The 22,291-nt window shown below is 44.0% G+C and overlaps 1 protein-coding gene across 4 annotated transcripts in view; it reads left to right on the top strand.

Annotated features, from left to right (window-relative positions):
* Window positions 1-22,291, top strand: part of XYLB (xylulokinase) — an 830,291-nt gene that overhangs the window by 317,892 nt on the left and 490,108 nt on the right. For all 4 annotated transcript variants that reach the window (XR_011199144.1, XM_069211091.1, XM_069211089.1 and 1 more), the window contains one exon: window positions 12,067-12,163. Coding sequence is in view for 3 of the 4 variants with exons in the window: in XM_069211091.1 (XP_069067192.1) it covers window positions 12,067-12,163 (97 nt within the window). In the remaining variant the exon portion in view is untranslated. The remainder of the gene's footprint in view (window positions 1-12,066; window positions 12,164-22,291) is intronic.

Here is a 22,291-nt window from a genome sequence, read left to right as displayed (position 1 = left end):
GTGACAATGAGGGAAAAGGAAGGAGATGGCACATGGAAAAAGGGGGGTTGCAGCAAGGAGAACGCAGTGAAAACTAGGGAATGCAGGAAATGGCACACATAAATGTGTGGTAAAACAAGGAGAAAGCAGTGAGAATGAGGGAAAAGCAAGGCGAAGGTACAGAAAAAATGGGTAAAAATTTAGGGCAGAGCAGTGAAAAAAATGGAAAAGCAAGGAGGAGGCACACAAAACATGGATGAAAAAGTGAGGCCATCTAACTGTATACTCTAAATAGGGCGGGCAGTTGGATGGCTTTCTTCAGATGGCATCTACTCTGTTGGGCCATCAAAGGAAGCTGTAAACTGACAGAGTAAATTTTACTTCATCAGTGTAAAAGTTGGCAATAGAGTACCTGTTCTCCAAATTCTAAATGAGCCCCAGAGGCCCAATTAATGCAATTTATTGCTGACCCTGCTCGTCTTAGGAACAGTTCATTCCAGATCTTAGTCACCTCACACATTCATCCTGTGGCTCTCTGCTTTGGTAGTTGGGAAATTTGAGATTCACACCCCCTGTGTCTCATTGACTAAGCTACTTCCATGCAGATTGGATGGCTTCTTCTTGACCCTTCCCAATACTGGTTCCAGTATCATCCCTTGTTCTCATTACAGTTTGTTTGGCAGGGCCTTAAAATCTCAGGAACAGTCCTTGAAAGAAACTGATGTTATCTTATGCAGCCACTGGTAATGATGACGGATCTGGTAAGCGTAGAATGTGCACTCATCATAGAGGTACCTTTTAGTGATGACTAAGGTGTTTCAGGAGAAATGGAATGCACTTGCAAATAATGAGAAAATTTATAATCTGGAGGCCCTTTTATCTCCACAGTGCGAATCAATTAGAGAAACAAACATAGGGTGTTAGAAATGGGGTCTCTTTGTACTCTGTCTGAGCAGGGACCCTCACTCTAGTCAGTACAATGGAGATACACATGTAGATAACCCCTGGTCACCCCTTGCTTGGTAGCTTGGCAGAAGCAGTCAGGCTTATCTCAAAGGCAATGTGTAAAGTATTTGTACCAAAACACAGTAATACAGTGAAAACACTACAAAATGAACGCCACACCAGTTTAGAAAAATAGGCAATATGTATCTAAATCAAACAAGACCAGAATGACAAAAATCCAACAAACACAAGTCAAGATATACATTTTTAAACAAAAAAGAGTCTTCCCCATAGACAAAAATGGAAACCTTGTTGTTACACAAAGTACCTGGTTTGTATAAAAAATAAAGCCACCCGGGCAAGCGTGCATCAAAAAAGTCAGTGATGCGTCATTTTCTCACCCGCAAGTGAGGTTGTGCGTCGTTTTCTGGATGGGACACCTCAGATCCATGCAGAATTATGTTAATTTTGATGGCCAGCGATGATGCATGTGAAATCCAGCCGCAGGGTGTTGTTTTCAGCAGCCACAAGCGGGTGTTGTGTCATTTCTCCAGCTGCGATGCAGGTGATGCATTGATTTCCCATCTGTGATGCAGGTGGTGCGTCAAATTCAGCAGTGAGGCGGGTGGCGCGTAGCTTTTACAGCCGCGTTGCAGTTGGTGTGTCTAGCTTCCTGTGCGTGGAATATAGTCCTTGTTCTACCAGCTTCTCATTTCAAGGACCCAGGGACAGGAAAGGGCACCACATGACAAGGCAGGAGTCTCAGCAGAGAGTCCAGGTGCTGGCAGAGGAAGACTTTGATGGCCCTGAGACTTCAAAACAGAAGGCAAACTCAGTCCAAGCCCCTGGAGACACTTCACAAGCAGGAATATACCACTAAGTCCAGTCTGTGTCCTCTTTCAGGCAGAAGCAGCAACTGAAGGCCAACCCAGCAAAGCACAGTCCCAGGCTAAGGGGCAGTACTCCTCCTCCAGCTCTTCAGCTCTTCTCATTGGCAGAGGTTCCTCTTGGTGTCAGTAGTAATCTGAAATTTGGGGTTTTGGGTCCACTACTTATACCCTTTTCTGTCTTTATGGATCAAATATGTTTATTAGAAATTTTAACACACAAAACAATACAGCTCTGTAGTAATCCTCCAATCATTTAATTAATGGCATGCCCCAAAGGTCCCATAACGTGCATTGAGAATTATTTAGCAGCATCCTCACTCACCCTGGAGAAGAACTTCCTCCAACCTACCGCGGCTCACATTGACCTCTGGGCAGGCAAAGCACAACAGTCTGGATCACACCGGGCAACCACATAAGGAATAACATAAAATAACCGTGCTTCCTCGCGTGCATGCTTCACCCTTCTATAATCCCCCACCATCACTGCTCCATTCACCATAATGCCCCTGCCCCTCCCATGGCCCCATGGATCAAGTCACTCTTCTAGGCCTCTCGGGTCAGCCCCAAAACTCTCAGATATGCTGGCCACGTCAGCTTAGTAAACTCTGCAGATAAAATCTGAACGAAAAATCTCCACAGCGTACAAATGTCACCCACTCTCTGTTTGGAAGCCAGAGTAAGCTTCTCCATCGCCAAAATGAACCACAACTTCTGTAGCCAAGATCCATACGTCGGTAGACTGTCCGAGCCCCAAAGGGCAAGAATCGTCTGCAAGGCAGCATTGAGAGCTAAAGCCATCTGTCGCCCCCTCAACGAACGAAGGGGGAAGGTGAGAGGATTGGGCGAACCCAGCAATACATACGATGGGAATCTAGGAATCTCCGTCTGGAACACCTTATTAGTGTCGTCTAAGACACTCGTCCAATATCTCTGTAGCTTGGGGCAGTGCCAAAGGAGATGTACCAATGTACCCGTGTTACCGCACCCCGTCCATCAAAGGTCTGGCTTATCGGGGTCCCATGCATTTATCCTTGCTGGAGTATAGTACCAATAGGAAGCTACCTTATATGCCGTCTCTGTCCCTGCAGCACAATAGGCCGAATGGTGTGTTCTATAGTATATATTGTCCCACTCCTCCTCTGTGAACTCCCTCCCCAGTTCCTTCTCCCATTTCTGCTGTCCCTTAGATTTCGGCGGGTGATCCCCACCCTGCAGAAATCGGTAAAGCTCCGATATCACCCGCTTATCATCCTTCTTTGTGATTATCCACCTCTCAAACAGGGTAAGCGGACGATCTATCAAAGCCCTATTCACCGGCATGAGGGCGCAAAGCCGCACTTGGTAGTAAAACAGTCTATCCGCTTCGGTTAATCGATACGTTTCTCGCATCTGATCAAAAGGAATCACCCCATTCTCATCAAAAAGGCTCCCCACCCTCTTGCAGCCCCCATCATAGCAACAGCGAAAACTCTCGACCTGTAAGCCGGGCGCAAAGTCAGGGTTCTCACCAATCGGTGACATAGGGGATGGAAACGTTGTCAACCCCTGCCATCGTGCCACTACGTCTCATACACGGAAAGTCGCTCCCGTGATCGGGGAGGAGTAGAGCCTGGGCGCCCTGTGCCGACGTCGGAGCCAGGGCTCTTTCCAGATATGAGACCCCACCACCGCCTGATCCATAAAACACCAATGTTTCTCAGAGAGCGGCCTACTCCACTCCAAAAGAAAGCGCAGCTGAGCAGCCTGGAAATACCGCAGAAGACAGGGAACGGCCAATCCCCCCCTCTTCTCTGGGGCGATAAAGTACATTCCTCGGAAGCTGCGCCGGTCGTCCATCCCAAATACATTTCAGAACCGCAGACTTGTTCGAGACAGAGGAGTCAGAGGAAGCGCCTGAAAGACATAGAGTATGCGCGGCAGCACAGTCATTTTCACCGCCGCCACCCTGCCCAACCAAGAGATTTTATGTTTCCCCCAGTTCCCGAGGTCCCGCAAAACCTCCCTAGTTAGGGTGGCATAATTCAAACTCGCTGTCTTTGCCGCAGAAGTCCCCAGTTCAATACCCAAATAGGGTACCTGCGACGTCGACCAAATGAAGGGATAGCGGGCCTTCAAGCTTTCTACATGGTCGGGAGAAGTGGACAGACTGCGACTTCAGCATATTCACACGAAACCCAGAAATCCGACCAAACTCCTCAAGGGCCCTCATAAGGGCTGGCAGCGAGATCATGTGCTCCGCAAGGTTAAGGATCACATCATCTGCATATAGGCTAATAAGGTGATGATCGCCCCCAAACTTAATGCCAGAGACTAGGGGGTTGTCACGAAGGTGCTGAGCAAAAGGCTCCATATACAGCGCAAATAGTAGAGGGGGAAGCGGGCACCCATGATGTGTTCCACGACCAACCGGAAATGGCAAGGACAGAGTTCCATTAACCCGCACGGCAGCCTTGGGTGAGCGATAGATGCATTGAATCCAGGTTCTGAATCAAGGCCCCAACGCATAGCGCTCCAGCACCTGAAAAAGATAGGGCCAATGGACCCTATCAAATGCCTTCTGTGCATCAATAGAAAGAAGATGCGCCTCCCTGCGCGATCTGCCAGTTTTATCTATTAAATGCAGAAGGCGCTTCGTATTGTCACTGCATTGCCGGTGGGGTATAAAGCCCGCCTGATCCGGATCTATAAGGCCCGGCATGTAGGGATTGAGGCGATGAGCCAAAATACCAGTAAACAACTTGGCGTCTATATTCAGAAGCGAGATGTGCCTGTACGAAGCTCACTCTTCTGGATCTTTCCCGGGCTTGTGGATGACCGTGATGGTAGCCTCCAGCATACTAGGCACGAGTACCCCGGACACACAAAAGGAGTTAAAGAGCCGCGCCAAAACCGGCACCAACTCCGGACAGAAAGTTTTATAAAAAAGTGCTGTGAAGCCATCCGGGCCAGGGGACTTCCCGCCCTTTAGACGTGATATCGCAGAAATAACCTCTTCCACCCTTATAGGCTGGTCCAAGGAGGCCGCCTCACGCTCCCCAAGCGGGGTAATTGTAATGTCCGTGAGGAAAGCAGCAGGATCCACATCACACCGAGCGTCCGCGGCGTACAATTCCCTATAGTACTCAGCAAAGACCACTGTCATTTGGTCGTCCGTTCGCACTTCCCCTTTAGAGGGGGAGCGTACCATCTTTATCGCCGTAGCGGAGCGATGCGCTCTCAGCCGGTGCGCAAGGAGCCTTCCACATCTATTGCTCCCAATATAGTATTTGTGTTTAAGCTGCACTATTGCATATTCTGCCCTATCCCAGTCTAGCCATTTCAACTGCTGGCGCGCCCTCTCCAGCTCTCTCCATACTCTAGGTGCACCAGTGTATTTATGGGAGCATTCTAAGGCCGCCACTTTTTGCTCAAGCACTGCTCTTTGTTCCTTCTTTGCTTTCTTATCGTTAGCTGAGAGCGACATTACTTCCCCTCGGACTACTGCTTTGAGAGCCTCCCACAGTGTCTCCAAACTAGTACTCCCATCATCATTAAGCCTAATATAGTCCACTATCGCGCGCCTCTGCGTCTCCTCAGCGGCTCTGCTCTGCAATATGGTATCTTTAAAGCGCCAACTCGGACTCCCCACACGCCCCATATCAAAACTGGCCTCCAGAGTAATAGGTGCATGATCCGTTAGGGCCCAGGACTCGATTGTGGTCTCACTAATTCGAGAGGTGAACTCCGCAGAGGCCAGAAAAAAATCAGTACGTGTATACGTCTTAGAGGCCGCAGAATAAAATGAATAGTCCCTAAGTGTAGGGTGTGCCCTCCTCAAAACATCCTCCAGACCACATTCAGCCAACCACTGCCTCCTGGCCACAGATTTTACCCCAGTCTGCCCAAAGCGGTGCCCAGACCTATCCAATTCATTGTCCATGAGCAGGTTAAAATCTCCCCCCACCAAAATAGCCCTGTCAGGGGTAATAAGCATTGGGGAAAGGCCTGCCTCATAAAGGTTTCTTGTTGCACATTAGGAGAATATAATGTAGCAATAGTAAAGAAAAAGGCCCCCACCCACATCCTGAGAGCCAGGAACCTACCCTGTACCTCATGTAGCCTAGCTACCACCTCACCAGGGAAGGCCCTTGACAGGAGCATCGCCACAACCAGCATGTTTCGTAGGGGCTGTGGACCAAAACTGCCTGGGGAACCACTTTGAACGCATTCTATATGTATCCTTGGACAATAAGTGTGTCTCCTGCAGAAGGCAGACATAACTTCCCGATCTCTCAAGACCAGACAAGACCGCCAGTCTCTTAGCTGGGCTGTTAAGTCCCCAGACATTCAAGCTTAAACACTTAAAGGACATATGGAGTTAAACCGACTACGCTTTGAGGGCTTGAGCCACTACAAAGGGGCAAGGGCCAAACCAACACTGGGGCGAATCCCACTCGCAGGGAACCAGCATGTTCAACATCTATATGAGTTCCAGAGGAAGCACACCAACACACCTTAGCGCACAACAGGTGCGTACAACAAAGAAGTCCTCCGACACACATCTCCAAAGAGGTAAAGTCTCGTCGGGGCAGTAGATCCACCAGAGTTCGTTGCATGGGATCCAGCGACTCCGCCACCCAAGCCCCTCTCCTGTGGTCCTAAGACCGAAGGTAAAACCAACACGACCCCAGACAACTGCAGCAGCACTGAGTCACCCATTATCTAGGTAATGGTCCCCGCAGCCAAGCTGCTCAATACTGGTTGTCTTTCCAACGCCTGCTCCGTCGTGGTGGGCCGCTGTTGTTTTCTCTTCCTCTCCTTCCTCCGCTACCGAGGGCGCCCCCCTCCAGCTTCCTCCAAACGTGCCTCCAGATCCCGCTCGGCCTCCTCCAAGTGCAGGATCCTCCTTGCCTCCAGCACCGTTTTCACCTGATGCCATTGGTTCTCCCACCGAAACGTAAGGCGATAGGGGTGACCCCAGGAATAAGATGCAGAGTGAGCCCGCAAGTGCTATGTGAAGGGTTTAAAGTCTCTCTGCCTTTGTAAAGTCCGCAGCGAGAGGTCCTGGAACAGCTGCAGCGCGTGCCCACGAAACTGGACCTGGGAAAGGTAACGGGTTCTCTGTAAAATGTTTTCTTTAAGTCCATAATTATGGAAACACGCTAAGATATCAGCCGGGTGACCCCCGGTCTCCCTGGGACGACCCACATGGTGAACGCGGTCCAGCACAATCTCCCTTAGGTCATCAGTGCCCAGAATCGAGCGGAACAACGCTGTAACAAACTCTCCAATATCTTCCTTCTCCGCTCCAGTCGGGACACCCCTAATACGTATGTTATGCCGCCGCGACCGATTCTCCAAGTCCTCCACTGTAATCTGGAGAAGATCCTGCTGCTCACGAAGACGTGTTATCTCCTGCTGCACATGTTTGACCTCCTCAACCCCGAGCGATCTCACCGTCCTCTACATTCGCCACTCGATCGCCTAGGGATGTGACCTCCGTACGCAGCTCCTTCATCTCTTGGGAAATGTCGCTCCGAATCTCTTGCAGATCTCTCTTGAGTGAATCAAACAAGGAGGCGAGAAATCCTTTCGTTACCGGGGCCTCGCCATCATCTTCCACCTCTCCACGATCCTCGAAGCCCCTCATCACCACCGACCCCTCAACCGATCCACTCTTCGTCGGATGGGATCTGGTCAGCATGCCCCTCACCGACTGATCCCTCTTGGATTTAGAGGACGCCATGGCACTTCTGCTCCTGCACCGACTGACTATTGGCCCCGGTCTCAGGCCTCATCCACCTCGTCACAGGCCTTGTCGAGCTGCAAGCACGTCGCACTCCCCAGTGATCTCCTCTAACTATTCGCCTCAACCAGAGCAGCAAAAGCAAAATTTCCAGGCCTTTACCTGTCGATCGGGTCCGTGTGCCATCGCTGCAGGCCACCTCTCTCAAGCCACGGCCCAACCTGGCCACACTTACCATGCCCCGTCTCGGGCAATTCCACCGCGGGCTGATCGCACCGCCGACTGGGAGCCCCACTACCTCATATCGGGGCACCTCCACCTGTCCTGGGCCCAGGAATGGCCGCTCTGGGCTCTGGAGGCCGGCCCCACCAGGTGCGTCCCGGAACCCGGCCCTCAGGCCCAGCGGCACCACCGCTGGACCCCGCCAGGCACCTCCGTTGGCCGCGTCGGGCTGCCCACGGCACCCGCATCTGCCGGACCGCACCACGCAGCCGTCACCACCGCGTTCCTCGCCCATCAGAGGCGAGCGCAGGCCAGGGCCGAAAGGCCAGATGCTACAGGCTCCCCGCGTCCGTGCTTGCTCTCCGGATCCCCTCCCTGGGACGCCCTTGGTCTCTCGCCTCCCCCGATGAACTGGGGGGGGCCCAGAGGACAACGATCCGGGGTCGCTATGCTTCTGATAAGGCCAGGGCGGCGGAGCTCGCGAAAACGCATCCGCTCACGCCGCCATCTTGGCCGCGCCCCCCTTTCTGTCTTTAAAGTAGGCAAACTTCAAAGGAAAGTCTCTGTTGTTCACAAGATCCTGCCTTGCCCAAGCCTGGCTCCAGACAACCACCAGGGGGTTGGAGACTGCATTGTGTGAGGGCAGGCACGGCCTATTCAGGTGTAAGTGAATACTCCTCCTGCCACTCCAGCCCAGATGGCCCATTAGGATATGCAGGCTACACCCAAGCTCCCTTTGTGTCACAGTCTAGTGGAGATTCAGAAACAACCCAACTGTCAGTCTGACCCAGACAAGGAAAACACAAGCAGGCAGAGTCACAAAATGGTTTAAGTAAGAAAATGCCCACTTTCTAAAAGTGGCATTTTTAAACTGACAATTTAAAAACCAACTTTACCAAAAGTTGTATTTTTAAATTCTGAGTTCTGAGACACCAAACTCCAAATGTATATCTGCTCCCAAGGTAAACTACACTTAAAAGATATTTAAAGGCAGCCCCCATGTTAACCTATGAGAGAGCTAGGCTTTGCAACAGTGAAAACCGAATTTGGCAGTATTTCACTGCTAGGACATATAAAACACACCAGTACATGTCCCACCTTTAACATACACTACACCCTGCCCAAGGGCCTACCCTTGGGGTGCCTTACATGTATAAAAAAAAAAGGTTTGGACCTGGCAAGTGGGTACACTTGCGAGGCTGAATTGACAGGTTAAAACTGCACACACAGACACTGCAGTGGCAGGTCGGAACCATGTTTACAGGGCTACTCATGTGGGTGGCACAATTGGTGCTGCAGGCCCACTAGTAGCATTGGATTTACAGAGCCTGGGCACCTCTAGTAACTATGCACTTACCAGTAAATTAGATATACCAATCAGGGAAAAAACTGTTACACTTACAATTTATCCAGGGAGCACTTGCACTTTAGCACTGGTCAGCAATGGTAAAGTGCCCAGAGTACAAAAAACAGCACACAGTCAAAACATGGGAAGCAGAGGCAAAAAAGACAGGGGAGACCACACCAAGGATGACAGGTCTAACACAGGGGCTTTTGTAGAAGATACACTATGAGCCAGCTTTTTACAAGTCTCTGGACATAAAATCAGAGATTCCAAGGGTGACAGTATTTGTGTTACTGGGAGCCCTAAATCTCTCTGTGTTGTGCTAAGGGTAGCCTTCATGGTGGAAATGTTTGTGTTCAGCTTTGGTAAGGAGCGTGCGAGCATAAACTGCAGATATCATGTGAACTCAAAGATGCTGCTACATGGTTCATGAACACTTATATGTGCAACATTGTGCTCTGCTGTGAGCAGATCAATGCACGTTAGATGTGGACTCATTTTTAGAAAAATAAAAACATATCCTTTCATAGGTGTTAGATATCATGGGAATGTAGAAAGAAGAGTTGTGACAGTAATTTCCAATGGCGGGCAGGTGCAGGGGCACATTCCAATCTGTGTCATCATGGCACTAGGGCATCAAAACACTAAGGGGGTTATTCTAACTTTGGAGGAGGTGTTAATCCGTCCCAAAAGTGACGGAAAAGTGACGGATTTACCACCAGCCGTATTACGAGTCCATTATATCCTATGGAACTCGTAATACGGCTGGTGGTATATCCGTCACTTTACCGTCACTTTTGGGACGGATTAACACTCCTCCAAAGTTAGAATAACCCCCTAAGTTGGTTACTCTTCTTATGGGTGGTACTCTTAGAGAAAGTTCATGCCTATTACGTTCTAAGTATCAGAATAAGAGAATCAAACTGCAGGCAAATGTACAGAGGTCTTCCTCTTTTGTGTTAGGCCCTTACCACGGCTTTTAAACTCACCAGGATATAATTGAGTAAACACAGTGCATTGATAAGCTGAGGATTCCAGGGTGCAAAGGAGGTCTTTTTCTCTTGAAGGGGAGTAAGGTGAAGATTCTTGCAACTATTTTCAACTGATCAGCTGAAAGTTGAAGGAACTGCTAGAAAGGAGATATAGCAAAGAGAATAGTATTGTTAATCATTAGCTTCTTCTATGGTGTCCCTTGAGAATATGATATAGAAGAGGATTAGAAACTATATCTAGTCCCTGGTGCAAATACATATGCAGCAAGGATGTTATGCTGTATTGACATGCTGGAATCAGAAAATAAGCCTCTGGAGTATTCAGAAATTGTAGGAGCCGTCTCAAGAGTGTTTCATGTTGTAGTTCCCTTGGGCACTAAAGGATACTTTCTGCCTGGAACTGCAGCAAAGAAAGATAGTTGCAGTGATTTTTTATATTCTACAAAGATCTGCATCTCACTGTCAGGTTTGAAAAACATGCTATTTATGTCTCTCCATCCCTTCTCGAGAACTTGTGGTTTTCCACAAGGAGGTCTGCAAATTTGCGAGTGAGGCTGGTAGGCTAGGTGTCCTTATTTTCTGATGTTTCTTTTGATGACTAAAGAGGACTATCCCTAGGTGTGGGCGAAGGATTGGAAATAAGACGCAGTCCAAACATATTCACATTCATGGGCAATAGAAATGGAAGGACAAGGGTTTTCTCATGCATTCAGCTCTTACATTTAGAAGTGCACATTACTATTTCCTATTAATGACAAGACAGTAGCTTCCTCATTCATCCAGGAAAAATGCATCATCCTGACATCAAGAATTTTTATCATTTCGTTCTTGCTCCTCTTAACACACTATGAACCACTTGAAAGGTTAGCCCCATGTTTTATGGTAAAGGAAGGACTGCTTATCTTCAAAAACCTTTAAAGTTAGATGACTCAGCTTATGTGACAAAAGGGAAGATTTTATTTTACAGATGCCTTTGTGTAGCTTAACCCATGCTGCCCCATGCTTGCAACTGAGTTAGCGTGCTTATTACAGTGGGGTAGGGGGATCATGCCCCTGTTCATTAGACCTTTTTGTATTGGCCTCTTCCCAGGGGGACATGAGGACAGGGGCCTGGCTTACCCTCAGTGCCACCGGTATCAGTCAAGGCAGTTCTTAATTTGTGAAAAAAAAAGTCCCTGGGCCCTTGTCAGGAGGCCACAGCAGCTTGCACCACCCATTGCTCCCACTAGTGCTGTCTATGACAGTACTTGCACTACTAGCCATTACACTCATACAAGTGTGACTATTCAGACTTTAAATATACATTAAAATGGCTAATACATGCCACCCAAGTTACTCTTATAGCTTTGGGTGGCAGGTATTAGTGGTTGTAATGTCCATTTAATTAGTAAACAACAGCTGTTGTGCTCTTCAAAAAATGAGACAAACAGCATCACCTTTTGGGAGGCTGTCACAAGAGCCAATGTTGGCAATAAAGTGCTGGTGTCCAGAACTGGAAAACACCAGCTCAAATTAAGCACTTGAGTCAAGGCACCCTCTGTTTGTTCAGTCCTGGATTGCTCCTCTTGCCTGAAGGTGTATGGGTGGGATCAAGTGGTCTTCGTTTCTTCAGCCCCCCCACTACTGATGTACGATGTTGCGGTGATGCCTGGGGACAGTCTCAGGCTCTTTTTGTCCTTTCTTGAGCAGATGGAAGGAACATTGGTCAGATTTAGGTAGGGCTCAGGCCTTGGAAAGGAGAACGTTCTCAGTTTGTGGTCATCTTGGTCAGCTATTGGCCTGCCCCGATCCTATCTTTTTTTCCCCAACCCATATCAGTGCTATATTAAAGTTTCTAAAAAGGTGTCTCTTTTGAAATATAAAACAAATAAAATATTATCTCCCATGTTTCCTTTTTATAACATGCAAGGGTCTAAATAGACCTCATTGTAACCCTTTTTCTTACATGTTCCTGTCTGTGCTCTGCAGGTTCCTAATTTTCCAAAGGAGGTGGAAGTGCGGGCAGTAATTGAGAGTCAGTTCATGGCAAAGAGGATTCATGCTGAAAGCCTGGGATATAAAATTAGTAAGTTTGATTGTTTTCCACTTTAACTTTTATTGGTAAAGTAGCAAAACAGACAGCATTCTACCATTATGGGCTTGGCATGTTTGGAGTTAGTGTTGAACGTTTGAGTTAAGGGTATAAAGATCATACTCCCAGTTGCTACTGGAGCCAATTAAATGTTGCGACTCATGAGAAGTTTGCCAAACCGTGTGTCAGCACACAGCAATTACTACAATATGGCTCCACTACATCTTTCTATTGTAAAGGCAAAGGGTGTGGCTTACAGCCAGGGATGCCTACTTTGGAACTGCGAAACCATGTTTTAGACTCAGTAGTGGCTCAACATCCCGTGATTCTGGGCAAACCACTTAGGGTCTGCTTAGAGTTGACCAGACAGGTCACAAACGTGACAGATATCCCGTCAGCCTTAAATACATGTGCCACTGGATATAATGCACTTGCAGTACAGTGGACGGGATACCCGCCACATTTATGACGAGTAACCCGTCCACCGAACTCTACATCAGGCCCTTAAACCCCATGTGCCTAAAAGAAAAATATGAATGTGTCCTTCTGTAATGTAACTAGTGCTCATGTAAAGCGAAACAATATGAATGTGACCTTGTGTAATGTAACTAGTGCTCATGTAAAGTGATCTAATACTCTCGGGTTGATTTTGTGCTATATAAAATGCAAAACATATCAACCTCTCCTTGAAAAAAAGATGTGGTGAGTTCAACATCTATGTCCTTGAAGCAGCTACTGATTTGTAGAGCTTCGGTTCTGCAGATAAAATGGTCCTGTTACTACTGTTGTTCCAGCTAAAATGAGGCATTGCAGCATTTTCAGGATTAGATATTGGCAAACTGTACCTAAAACATTTTAAAGGTCTATACAGATTAAAAAACAAATAAAACCAAACAATCATGACTGTGAGGCCCGTAGCCTGGATTTTTCATGAGATCCCCTTTAACATTCAGTGACAGGTGGAAAATAAATTTAATGATGGGTAAATAGGCATAAAGATTTTTAAACTCAGCATCATGAGCCCAAAGTGAGGTGCGTATGTCAAGTGCTTCCGTTTGAATATTTCTGATTACTTTTATGGGGCTGAAGGGTTGAGAAATGTAACTGTATAAACTCACAGCACTATGTTTCACACAAACAATACAATGAAACAAATATTTTTCAATATAGAAATATGGTCGTCATTGATATAAAGCATTATTATATACTTGTATCTAAAAATAAACATGGTAGGAATGTTTAGAAGATGCGAAGCATTTATTTTAAATGATTATTAGGTTTAAAAGATGTGTGGAAATTCCAGAATGATTTTCATGCAAAATGTCATAAAATGCATGTTTGCTTGAATGTATAGTTAAAAAGAGCAAACCTAGCTGTAAACGAAGGTGTGCTGTACAAGAGATGGTGTGGATGGAATATAAGAAAGGTGGTAGCTACAATGAACTTGTAGGTAGCTGAGTCATTCTTGCAACAGAATTTATACAAGGGAGTGTGCTTGTTTCTGTCCGGGCTTTGCTCTGAAGAGGTGTCGATTTGATCCCTTAGGAGGTGGAAGAGAAATGGAGATATACAGATCAGTATAACGATGAAATTCCAGATATGGCATATTTGGCGAGAGAACAGTTGTCTTCTAGACTAGTGCTCACACCTATTGTTTTCAAGTTGTTGATGTCATGGCTGCATGTGTTTCTTTGAGCATCAATGATCTAGTTCTTGTCTGACAGGAATGTAGTGTAATGGCATTATTTAATGCAGCATATTTTAAAAACGATGCAGGCATGCTGGGTGAGCCAATAGAGTTCCTAAAAAGCATAAGTGATCTGTTCATAGTTTCTGAGTCCCTTGATGAATCATGCAAATCTGTTGAGAATGATATTCAATGGTGTCTAATGATTGTCTGGGGTATCTTCAAGTAGGGTATTTCCTCCGTCCAAGTGCAGAAGAACTAAGGGCCTGATTTAGAACTTGGCAGATGGGTTACTCTGTCACAATAGTGATGGATGTCAGGGCCACCAAAATCTAAATCCCATTGGGTATCATGGGTTTAGATTTTGACAGACAGGATATCCGTCACCATTGTGATGGAGTAACCTGTCCGCCAAGTTCTAATTCAGGCCCTAAATTTTGAAAGGCTATTCTAAAAATAATTTTGGGATATATCCCTTAGTGACCTGCACAAACTCCTTTTTACAGGGGTTCAGTGTTCTGCGTGCTTTCTATATCCAGGTTTGAATGGTGAAGACCTTCAAGCAGTCAGTGTTGTTACCACGTTTCAACTAGAACTGCATGTCAATGTACAAAGTGATGGATCTCTGACTGTTGAGCTTTAGTCTCTCCATTTTAGAGCTTGGAGATGAGCAGTGACAGAATAGAGCTTTGGAGAATGCCACAGGTCAAGGGTGTATTCTCTGATCATTAGAGTTCTTTAGGATGAGTTGCTGTCAGTTTGTAGGCTGCGTACCATTGCTAGACTATGTTATCAAAATCCATTTGTGATGTGATGGTATTGATAAGGGTTTCTGGCAGATGGTGCCAAATGTTGCCTAGTGTTGGTGGAGTATGGGAAGATAGGAACACCATTATCAGTGATATGGAAGGAATATTCACCACCTGGATGGTTGCTGTGTCTGTGTTACACTGTGATCTGAATGCTAACTGGTAGTCATGAGGGAGGTGTTGGTCTTTATTTGTCATGCAATTCGGTAGTGGCTGCTTGCTCGATGCTTTTCAGGAGATGGGTGATTGAATGGTAGTTCGACTGTGGACGTTGCCATTTTATGCAGAGAGGGGATATATCTGCCTGGAGTTTTTGTAGGAGGCTGCTGAAGACAACGTGGAGATGTAAAATGGATTTTGTCTGTTAAGGAACTTGTATTGCGGAGGAGTTGCCCTGTTTGTTTTTCACCAATCATGAAACTGGATGGAATGCTTTTTCAGAAGCTACTAAATAAATTCAAGCTACTTGGACACTGGGAGCAACAAACTGCACTATACTTTTAGTATGGCGAGTATTTATAACTGGCACTTTAAGCGTGGTTTTCTTTTAAAAATCATTTTTCTGCAGAAACTGCTTATGAGAAAGAATGACTATTAAGTGCATCTCACCTATATTTAGAGCCACAGTTAAACATCAGTTTTATCTTTTGTTTTTCCAATGTCAAGCAACACCAAATAGTGAACAGCAGTGCCTTACAAAGCATTACTTTGTCTACATTTTTAAAACAATTTTTGATAGTGGTTACATTAGAATGAAGTGTAAAGAAGACAGTAGAAACATTTAGTTAGGAACCATCACCCTCTTGTGTGGGAGCGACTCCTAATCCATTGGAAAAGGTTTTAAGTTTATGTCTGTAGAGTTCCCACAATGTTTATTTGAACTCTGCGTTCACGATACCCGTAAAGGCTACAGGCAAAATCTAATATTAGCTGGTGAACTGGCCTGTTTCACTGAGGTGACTTCTCCTTTATTACTAGAGCCTCTTACGGCCAATAAGATTGTGGTGACAGGCGCACCATACTATATCTGAATGGTGTCACTGACAGCTCTTTTTTCCAAAGATAGACCCACAAAGTGGATGCTTTTTTCGGAATAGGCAAAAGCAATGTTCATCATGGACTAATGAGTTTCTTCCCATTACATGGGAGTCACTTGTTATCTTTTTCTGTCTGTGACTGCAGTGGGGACCCCAAACAGAAGAAACAGCAGTGGATATGGTGTTGGAGAGAGTGGTTCCCCTTATGCTATTTCCACCAATGTAGGTTCTGGACAGTACTTTTCTGAACAGCGGAGAAGTGACTTATTTGTCAAATGCACTGCTTACCCCTAACCTCTAATTGAGGCGTGGGGCTGGCAGGTGAGTGGACAGGACATCTGCCAATATTTAGCAGATGCCTCATTACCACCCACTTTGAAATAGGGCCTAAGTATTAATTAGATATTTTATTTTTTATTAATCATGAAATCAAGATTTCTTATTGCTTTGCATGTATAGACTAACTTATGTTAAAGATTTTTTGTAAAGAAGAAACTTACTGTCAAAATGTTTTTAAGCTCAGTAAGAGTCATGCTTTATCAGGAATACTCATATCCATTCTCTATATTTGAATAAATCTACGATTGATGGATTGAGGTTATTGGTTGTTTTTGTGTGCTGCCATAATGACCTCTTTCATACTCGATTTGGAATCTAAGTAGCAAACAAATATAAACTGCTTTCCTTTAAAGTTTGGCTCATAAGTACTCTTGAGACCAAGGTACTGATCCAGATAATATGGACAAATATATTTTGCGTAAAAGGATTGACCAGTTGAAAACTTCAGCTTTACACCTCTGGAACAGTAGTGTACCTTACTGTGATTGAAAAATTGACATTGAATCAGCGCAAGATTGAAAATATAGAGGGCCTAACCTCAGAGATAGGTACCCCTATTGTAGAGCTTGGGAGAAGAAAAAAGTTGATAGAACATTAAGTCAAGAAAGCTTTGGGGTAAGGGAGAGACGAGGATGTTTCTCCACATTTCTGTCAACTCCTCACCCGTAGCACCATCACCTTCACTATGATTAATCCTGTGCAGCTTCATGAAACAATCCTTGTGCAAATTGGTATTGTGGAGTACATTTAAGTAGATGATAAAAGCATGCTGAAAATTAGTACCCACCCATTCCCTTACAAAAAATGAATGGTAGCCTACCTTTGAATTTTAATAAGCTGCAGCATTTGAAACCCCCATTACTTGCGAATACTACCATTTTAGCCTGTAAATATAACTCCTTTTACTAAATCACTTTTGTATTCCTCTGATGCGCAAGTTTTTTTTGATAGAAGTGCTCAAATGAAGATTTGGTGTGACAGGAATATTCTTTTTTAAATAACAATGTTTTATTAAAGGTTTAGTCTGGAGTAATAACATCATTAAATCAACATAATGAAGGCAGGATAACATAGGAACTAAACAGTTTCAACTATCACTGCTTAAGTCTATGTAAAATGTCGTCATTTGTTATTACAAAGAACATACTCATAAGGACAAATCAAAGTACAGCCTGAAATGTATATAACAAACGTAAAAAGATACTAAAATAGAAATAGTATATATCATTTAAGAGACAGCAGAAACAGGCGAAGGAAGAGAAAGAAGTGAAAACAGGAATAGTGTCATAATTGAGAAAAATTTGTATAGTAAATAAATTAGTAAGAAATATGGAATGAGATACAAAATAGATTTCAAAATTAATACACAAAAGAGATCAGTAGCACATCTGTAGGAGGAAATTCCTTTCTGGAGGTTCATACACTTCATTTTATAAATTTTAATATTGAGTACAGAAAGATACATACAATAGAGAGTTAGACCTAACCAAAAAATATGTCCTTTAATATGTTTCGGGATAGACGACGGCATATTCCATGTTAGTACTGTGGTTTGCACAAACACCATTCCACTAACATTTTTTGGATAGTATAGAAAGAAAACTCTTCCACCATGAAGTGATTTGCTGAAAAGCAATGGAAATAAAAAGATATAATAACCTATACACGTTAAAATTGTTAGTACTGTCCACAGAGATAATTGCAGTCAAAAATAAATTTGAAAAAGTAATAGGTAGCTTTATTTAAAAATATAATTTTTTTAAACCAAGCTAGACTCCAAAGCTTCAGATATTATCACAGGATAATATTTGAAGGAGATCCACTTTTCATGACATCACCAATGTAGATCATCACCCATATTTATAATCGTATGTAATTTACAGGTAATCTAAACGCAATTTAAGGGCAACAACAATCTATTTTAAATTGAATATAATTTTGTTTCTAATCTTTAATAGAACAACATACAGACATGTCCTCTTCTCAGTCTGTTGTGACAGATGGTTTACATATTGGGCTAAGAGAATACTGTTGCTCTCTATAAACAAAGGAAGCTTTAGAATTGGTTTGCCCAAATATTGAGCCAGACAACATCAAAGAACAAGGACAAGATCTAGAGGAGGATCCCATATGAGAGTGAATTAAGTTTGCTATTGCTTTAACTATCGTGTATCAGCTTATGTGAAAAATCAAATTCATACAACAGCTCCTTTAGTGGCAAGACTAAATTACTTTCAGAGAAAAGTATTATACACCTGCCTGAAGCTTTTCATAAACAAAATAATTTTGAACCTGTATTGATTAATGGTATTATAAAAAGATGTTTTATTCGCATTCAATAAATCCACAGATGAGAAAAACAATGAGACATTAGTTATTTTCATGGTACACAGGACATACTTTACATAAATGTGCTTGATACCTCAGTATGATATACAGTCGAATATACAGTCGAAAAAACAGCCAACATGTGTTTCGTCTTAAGCAAGACTTCCTGAGGCCTTCTAATATGTAAAGAAAAATATATCATTGAATATCTACCAAAGAGAGGATCACACTACAAAGTAGGCATTCTTATCAACTGAAAAAATGAAGGATTAAACTTAGTTTTGCCAATAAGATGCGAAGTAATCATTTTCCAATAAGTAATAGACATACCAAACTGTTAAGTACAATATTACCAAGCCTCCCTGATAAGCAATAAATTTAGCAGATGTTCCAGATGTCAAAATCCACATCCGTAAACCCCAAGTAGGTTCGGACTGCATAGTTTCCGAAACAATATTTTTACAATACAATTAGTAAATACAGATTCACAATTATTTTGTTTACACGGTGCTCCAGACTAGTGTATATTGCTTTGTATGCTATTGCTTTAGGGCAGTCTCCATGATTTTACAGCAGGAGTGATGTCTGTTGTAGCAAGCACGCTTTGTGACCTTAAATTGACCACACTTTGGGGGGGATTTCAGTGCTGGTTGTACTCTTCCACTGGTGCATTTTGTAATAGTTTTAGAGGAAAGTATCATAAGCAATGATTGGGTTTGCAGTGGTTCCTAAAAATTTTACTTTTCAGATAATTGAAGTAATTACACTTTAGCAACATGTATTAGTTGGTCTATCAGCAGAGTTTTTCTTTGTTTGTTTTCCGCGTACAAATCAATAAAAATCCGGTTATTAAAAAACATTGTGTATCAGCGCTGCCAAGTGACATGAAAGACTGTTGAAAGTTGTTAAATGAATCAATGTTATAGTCATTCAATAACTCTGAAGCCCACAAGAGGTACAAACGTTCCTGAAAATGGATCTGTTATTTATTTTTGGAAGTTCAGTATGCCAAATATGGAAAACTGAAAGATTTCCCAAGTAGATTTTTTAGTGAGTATAGATTGATATAATTATACAAAGTTAAGAGAGTACTCAAGTTCAAGCAGTAGGATGTGGGGAAGAAGAAACAGGGAGATCTGTTACTGACTGGAAAATCATTTGAGATAAACCACTGCTTTCGGACCAGCCCTGATGTGGAAATCCAAAATTTGGGCTTTTCTGATCTGAAAATATTAATGATATATCTGACAGTACATAACATCATAATCTCAACATCTGCTTTATATAACCTACCATTTAACGTCCTGGTGCTTTCATATCTGAAAAAGTACCAAATAAAAAATGTATATCAATACCTTTCCTATGGACCCTGAAACATTTCACTCTACTGTTAGCTAATGGAGGTTTTTGCTGTGATGGCCATCAACAATTAATCCACCATGGCAACCTTCCCAGAATAAAAAGGGAGGGGGAGGCATTGACATTGGTGCCAGCTGACAACCACTGCAGTATTCCTGCTGTTCCTAATGTAGGCTTTCCTATTATGTAATGAAGATCACTCTAAAGTAAATATCTTCTTGTCAGAATCTCAAAAACGTTAATCTGTCCAAAGGGAGGATGTGTAAGAAGGAAGAAAATATTTTTATTTTCAGTTATTTGTATGAAGAAGATTTCCATTCATACAGTTTGGCATTTTACTTTTTAATTGCTATGACAAGGTATGCATTTATAAGTACCAAAATCATTTCCAGTTAAGGGTGAAACTGGATTATGATCTTCTCATTTGACTGAAATGTACTAAACAATAATGGTCCTTTAACATGGGACAGTACATTCACATGTGTCTAATTGTCTTGTAGATATTTATACATTTTCTGCTGTATACCAGTAGCACATGGTGTAAGGCACAGTATAACTGAGCTGCGGCTTAGTGCTTTATAAAATTACAGTTGTGGAATTCATCATTTTGATATGCAATTGCATAATAGGTATGTGGGTTGGAAAACTGATGAGCAGACTGTGGTGTGTGAATCCATTAACAGACCAGCCAATAGACAGAGTAGCCCACCTTTTAGCCGTATACTTTATACTTGAATGTACGTATAGACATTATACATCAGTTTTTCCTAAGGGCAAAGACTTACTTTTCAAAAAATGCTACAGACCAATCTTAGAGTGGTCTTATTGCTTCTTAATCCCTTTCTCTTTACTATGTACCTAGGTAGTTACGATGGGCCAGGCTAAAAAAGCAAAAGTGGGTCTGAGTCGTAAAAAGTAGTAAAATATATTCCATGAGATCAAGATGCCAATGACAATGTGACCTAATATTAAGAAACAATAAACAGATATGCTAGATCACATTATAAAAGTCTTCATCAACACTAAGGCCCTCATTTTGACATTGGCAGTAAAAACCCGCCTACTGCCGCGTTGACGGCCGCCAAAAGACTGTTGCCGCGGCTACCAGCCGTCCGCCGTATTATGACCACAGCCAGATTCCACCACAAGAAGAGCAGAAATCTGGCTGTGGCCATGCAGGCGGATGGCGGTAAGGTGGTGCTGCTGCCACCAGCAGCGCCACGCCAGTAGACCGCCGCCATCTGTATTATGACCATTAATACGGCCTGGTGGTGTTCTGCTGGTGGGCGCTGCTGGTGGCAGAAGCGCCCCGTCCTGTCTCCTGCCGGAGGACCCCTGAACGCAGGTAAGTTGGGGATCTGACAGGGGAGGAGGGGTGGGAGTGTTGTGTGTGTGTGAATGTTTGTGTGTGCGTGGATGCGGGTGTGTGTTGCGTGTTGGATGAGTGTGTGCATGTATGGAGGTGTGAGTGCGTTTATGTTGTGTGATGTGAATGCATGTCTGTGTGTATGTCTGAAAGTGTGTGCGGATGTGTGTGTGAATGGATGCATGTATGCGTGAAAGCATGTGAGAATGTGTGCATGCGTGTGTATGTGTGTGAAGGGGGCGTGAATGTATGGGGGTAGGAGGGCTTTGGAGGGATAGGAGGGCTACCTGGAGAGGAAGGGGGGAGACCCCTATCAGTGACAGGGAAGGAATTCCCTGTTGCTGATATGGCCTACCGCCATGATTTTTGTGGCGTTACGGATGGCACGGAAACCATGGCGGTAGGCTGGGTCATAATCTTGCAGGCAGAACAGTGACGGCCGCTGGGCTGGAGATGGATATCTCCAGCCTGGCAGCTGTTACCGACGTGGTGTTCGGAGTGGTATGTACCACCAGCCTGTTGGCGGTACTTTACTGCCATATTAACGCTGACTGCCGGGGTCGCAATGAACCCCTAAATCTCTCTGACTAAGGCAGGAAAGAAGCAATTGCAAAAAAGCCTATCTTTGAAGAAAAATCCCCTTTTATTTAATCAAAGCTTGATTTTGCTATAAACCATCCTGAAAAGCTTTTTGAAAAATTGAAAAGCACCACAAAACCCTGGGCAATGGACAACATTTTACTTACGAAGGAATGAACGATGTGAGAAGTTTGCTACTTTCCTCTCAGAACATTGAAAAATATTGAACTATCACCCAGAAGCTACCAGACAATACAGGTTTGACTAAACATCGTCCAAAAATGTAATACTTTGGGCCCTTCATTCAAGGAAGTATGATCATGGAAATACTTAAAACTATTGTTAAGACCAGCCACTCTTACCACTTCCTAGACCCTATCAACTTGCAGCTTCTCAAGGAGATTAGCTCAACAATTACTCTTTTTCACATTAACATTATAAAGATTTCTCTGGGAAAGGGACAAGTACCTGACTTTTTGAAAATCGGCCAGTAAAGTCATTACGAACATGGCGGAGTAAATGGAAGACCGCCGCAGCAGTGGCCGTCAAGCCACCTTCAAGATGGCGGACATATGTCCGCCGTATTATGAACCACACAGTAAACATGATCACAAAACA

The sequence above is a fragment of the Pleurodeles waltl genome, chromosome 10 (genome assembly GCF_031143425.1).
Source record: "Pleurodeles waltl isolate 20211129_DDA chromosome 10, aPleWal1.hap1.20221129, whole genome shotgun sequence".
NCBI lineage: Eukaryota > Metazoa > Chordata > Amphibia > Caudata > Salamandridae > Pleurodeles > Pleurodeles waltl.
Note: the sequence above shows the minus strand (reverse complement) of the source record. Positions and strands in the feature narration are given on the sequence as shown.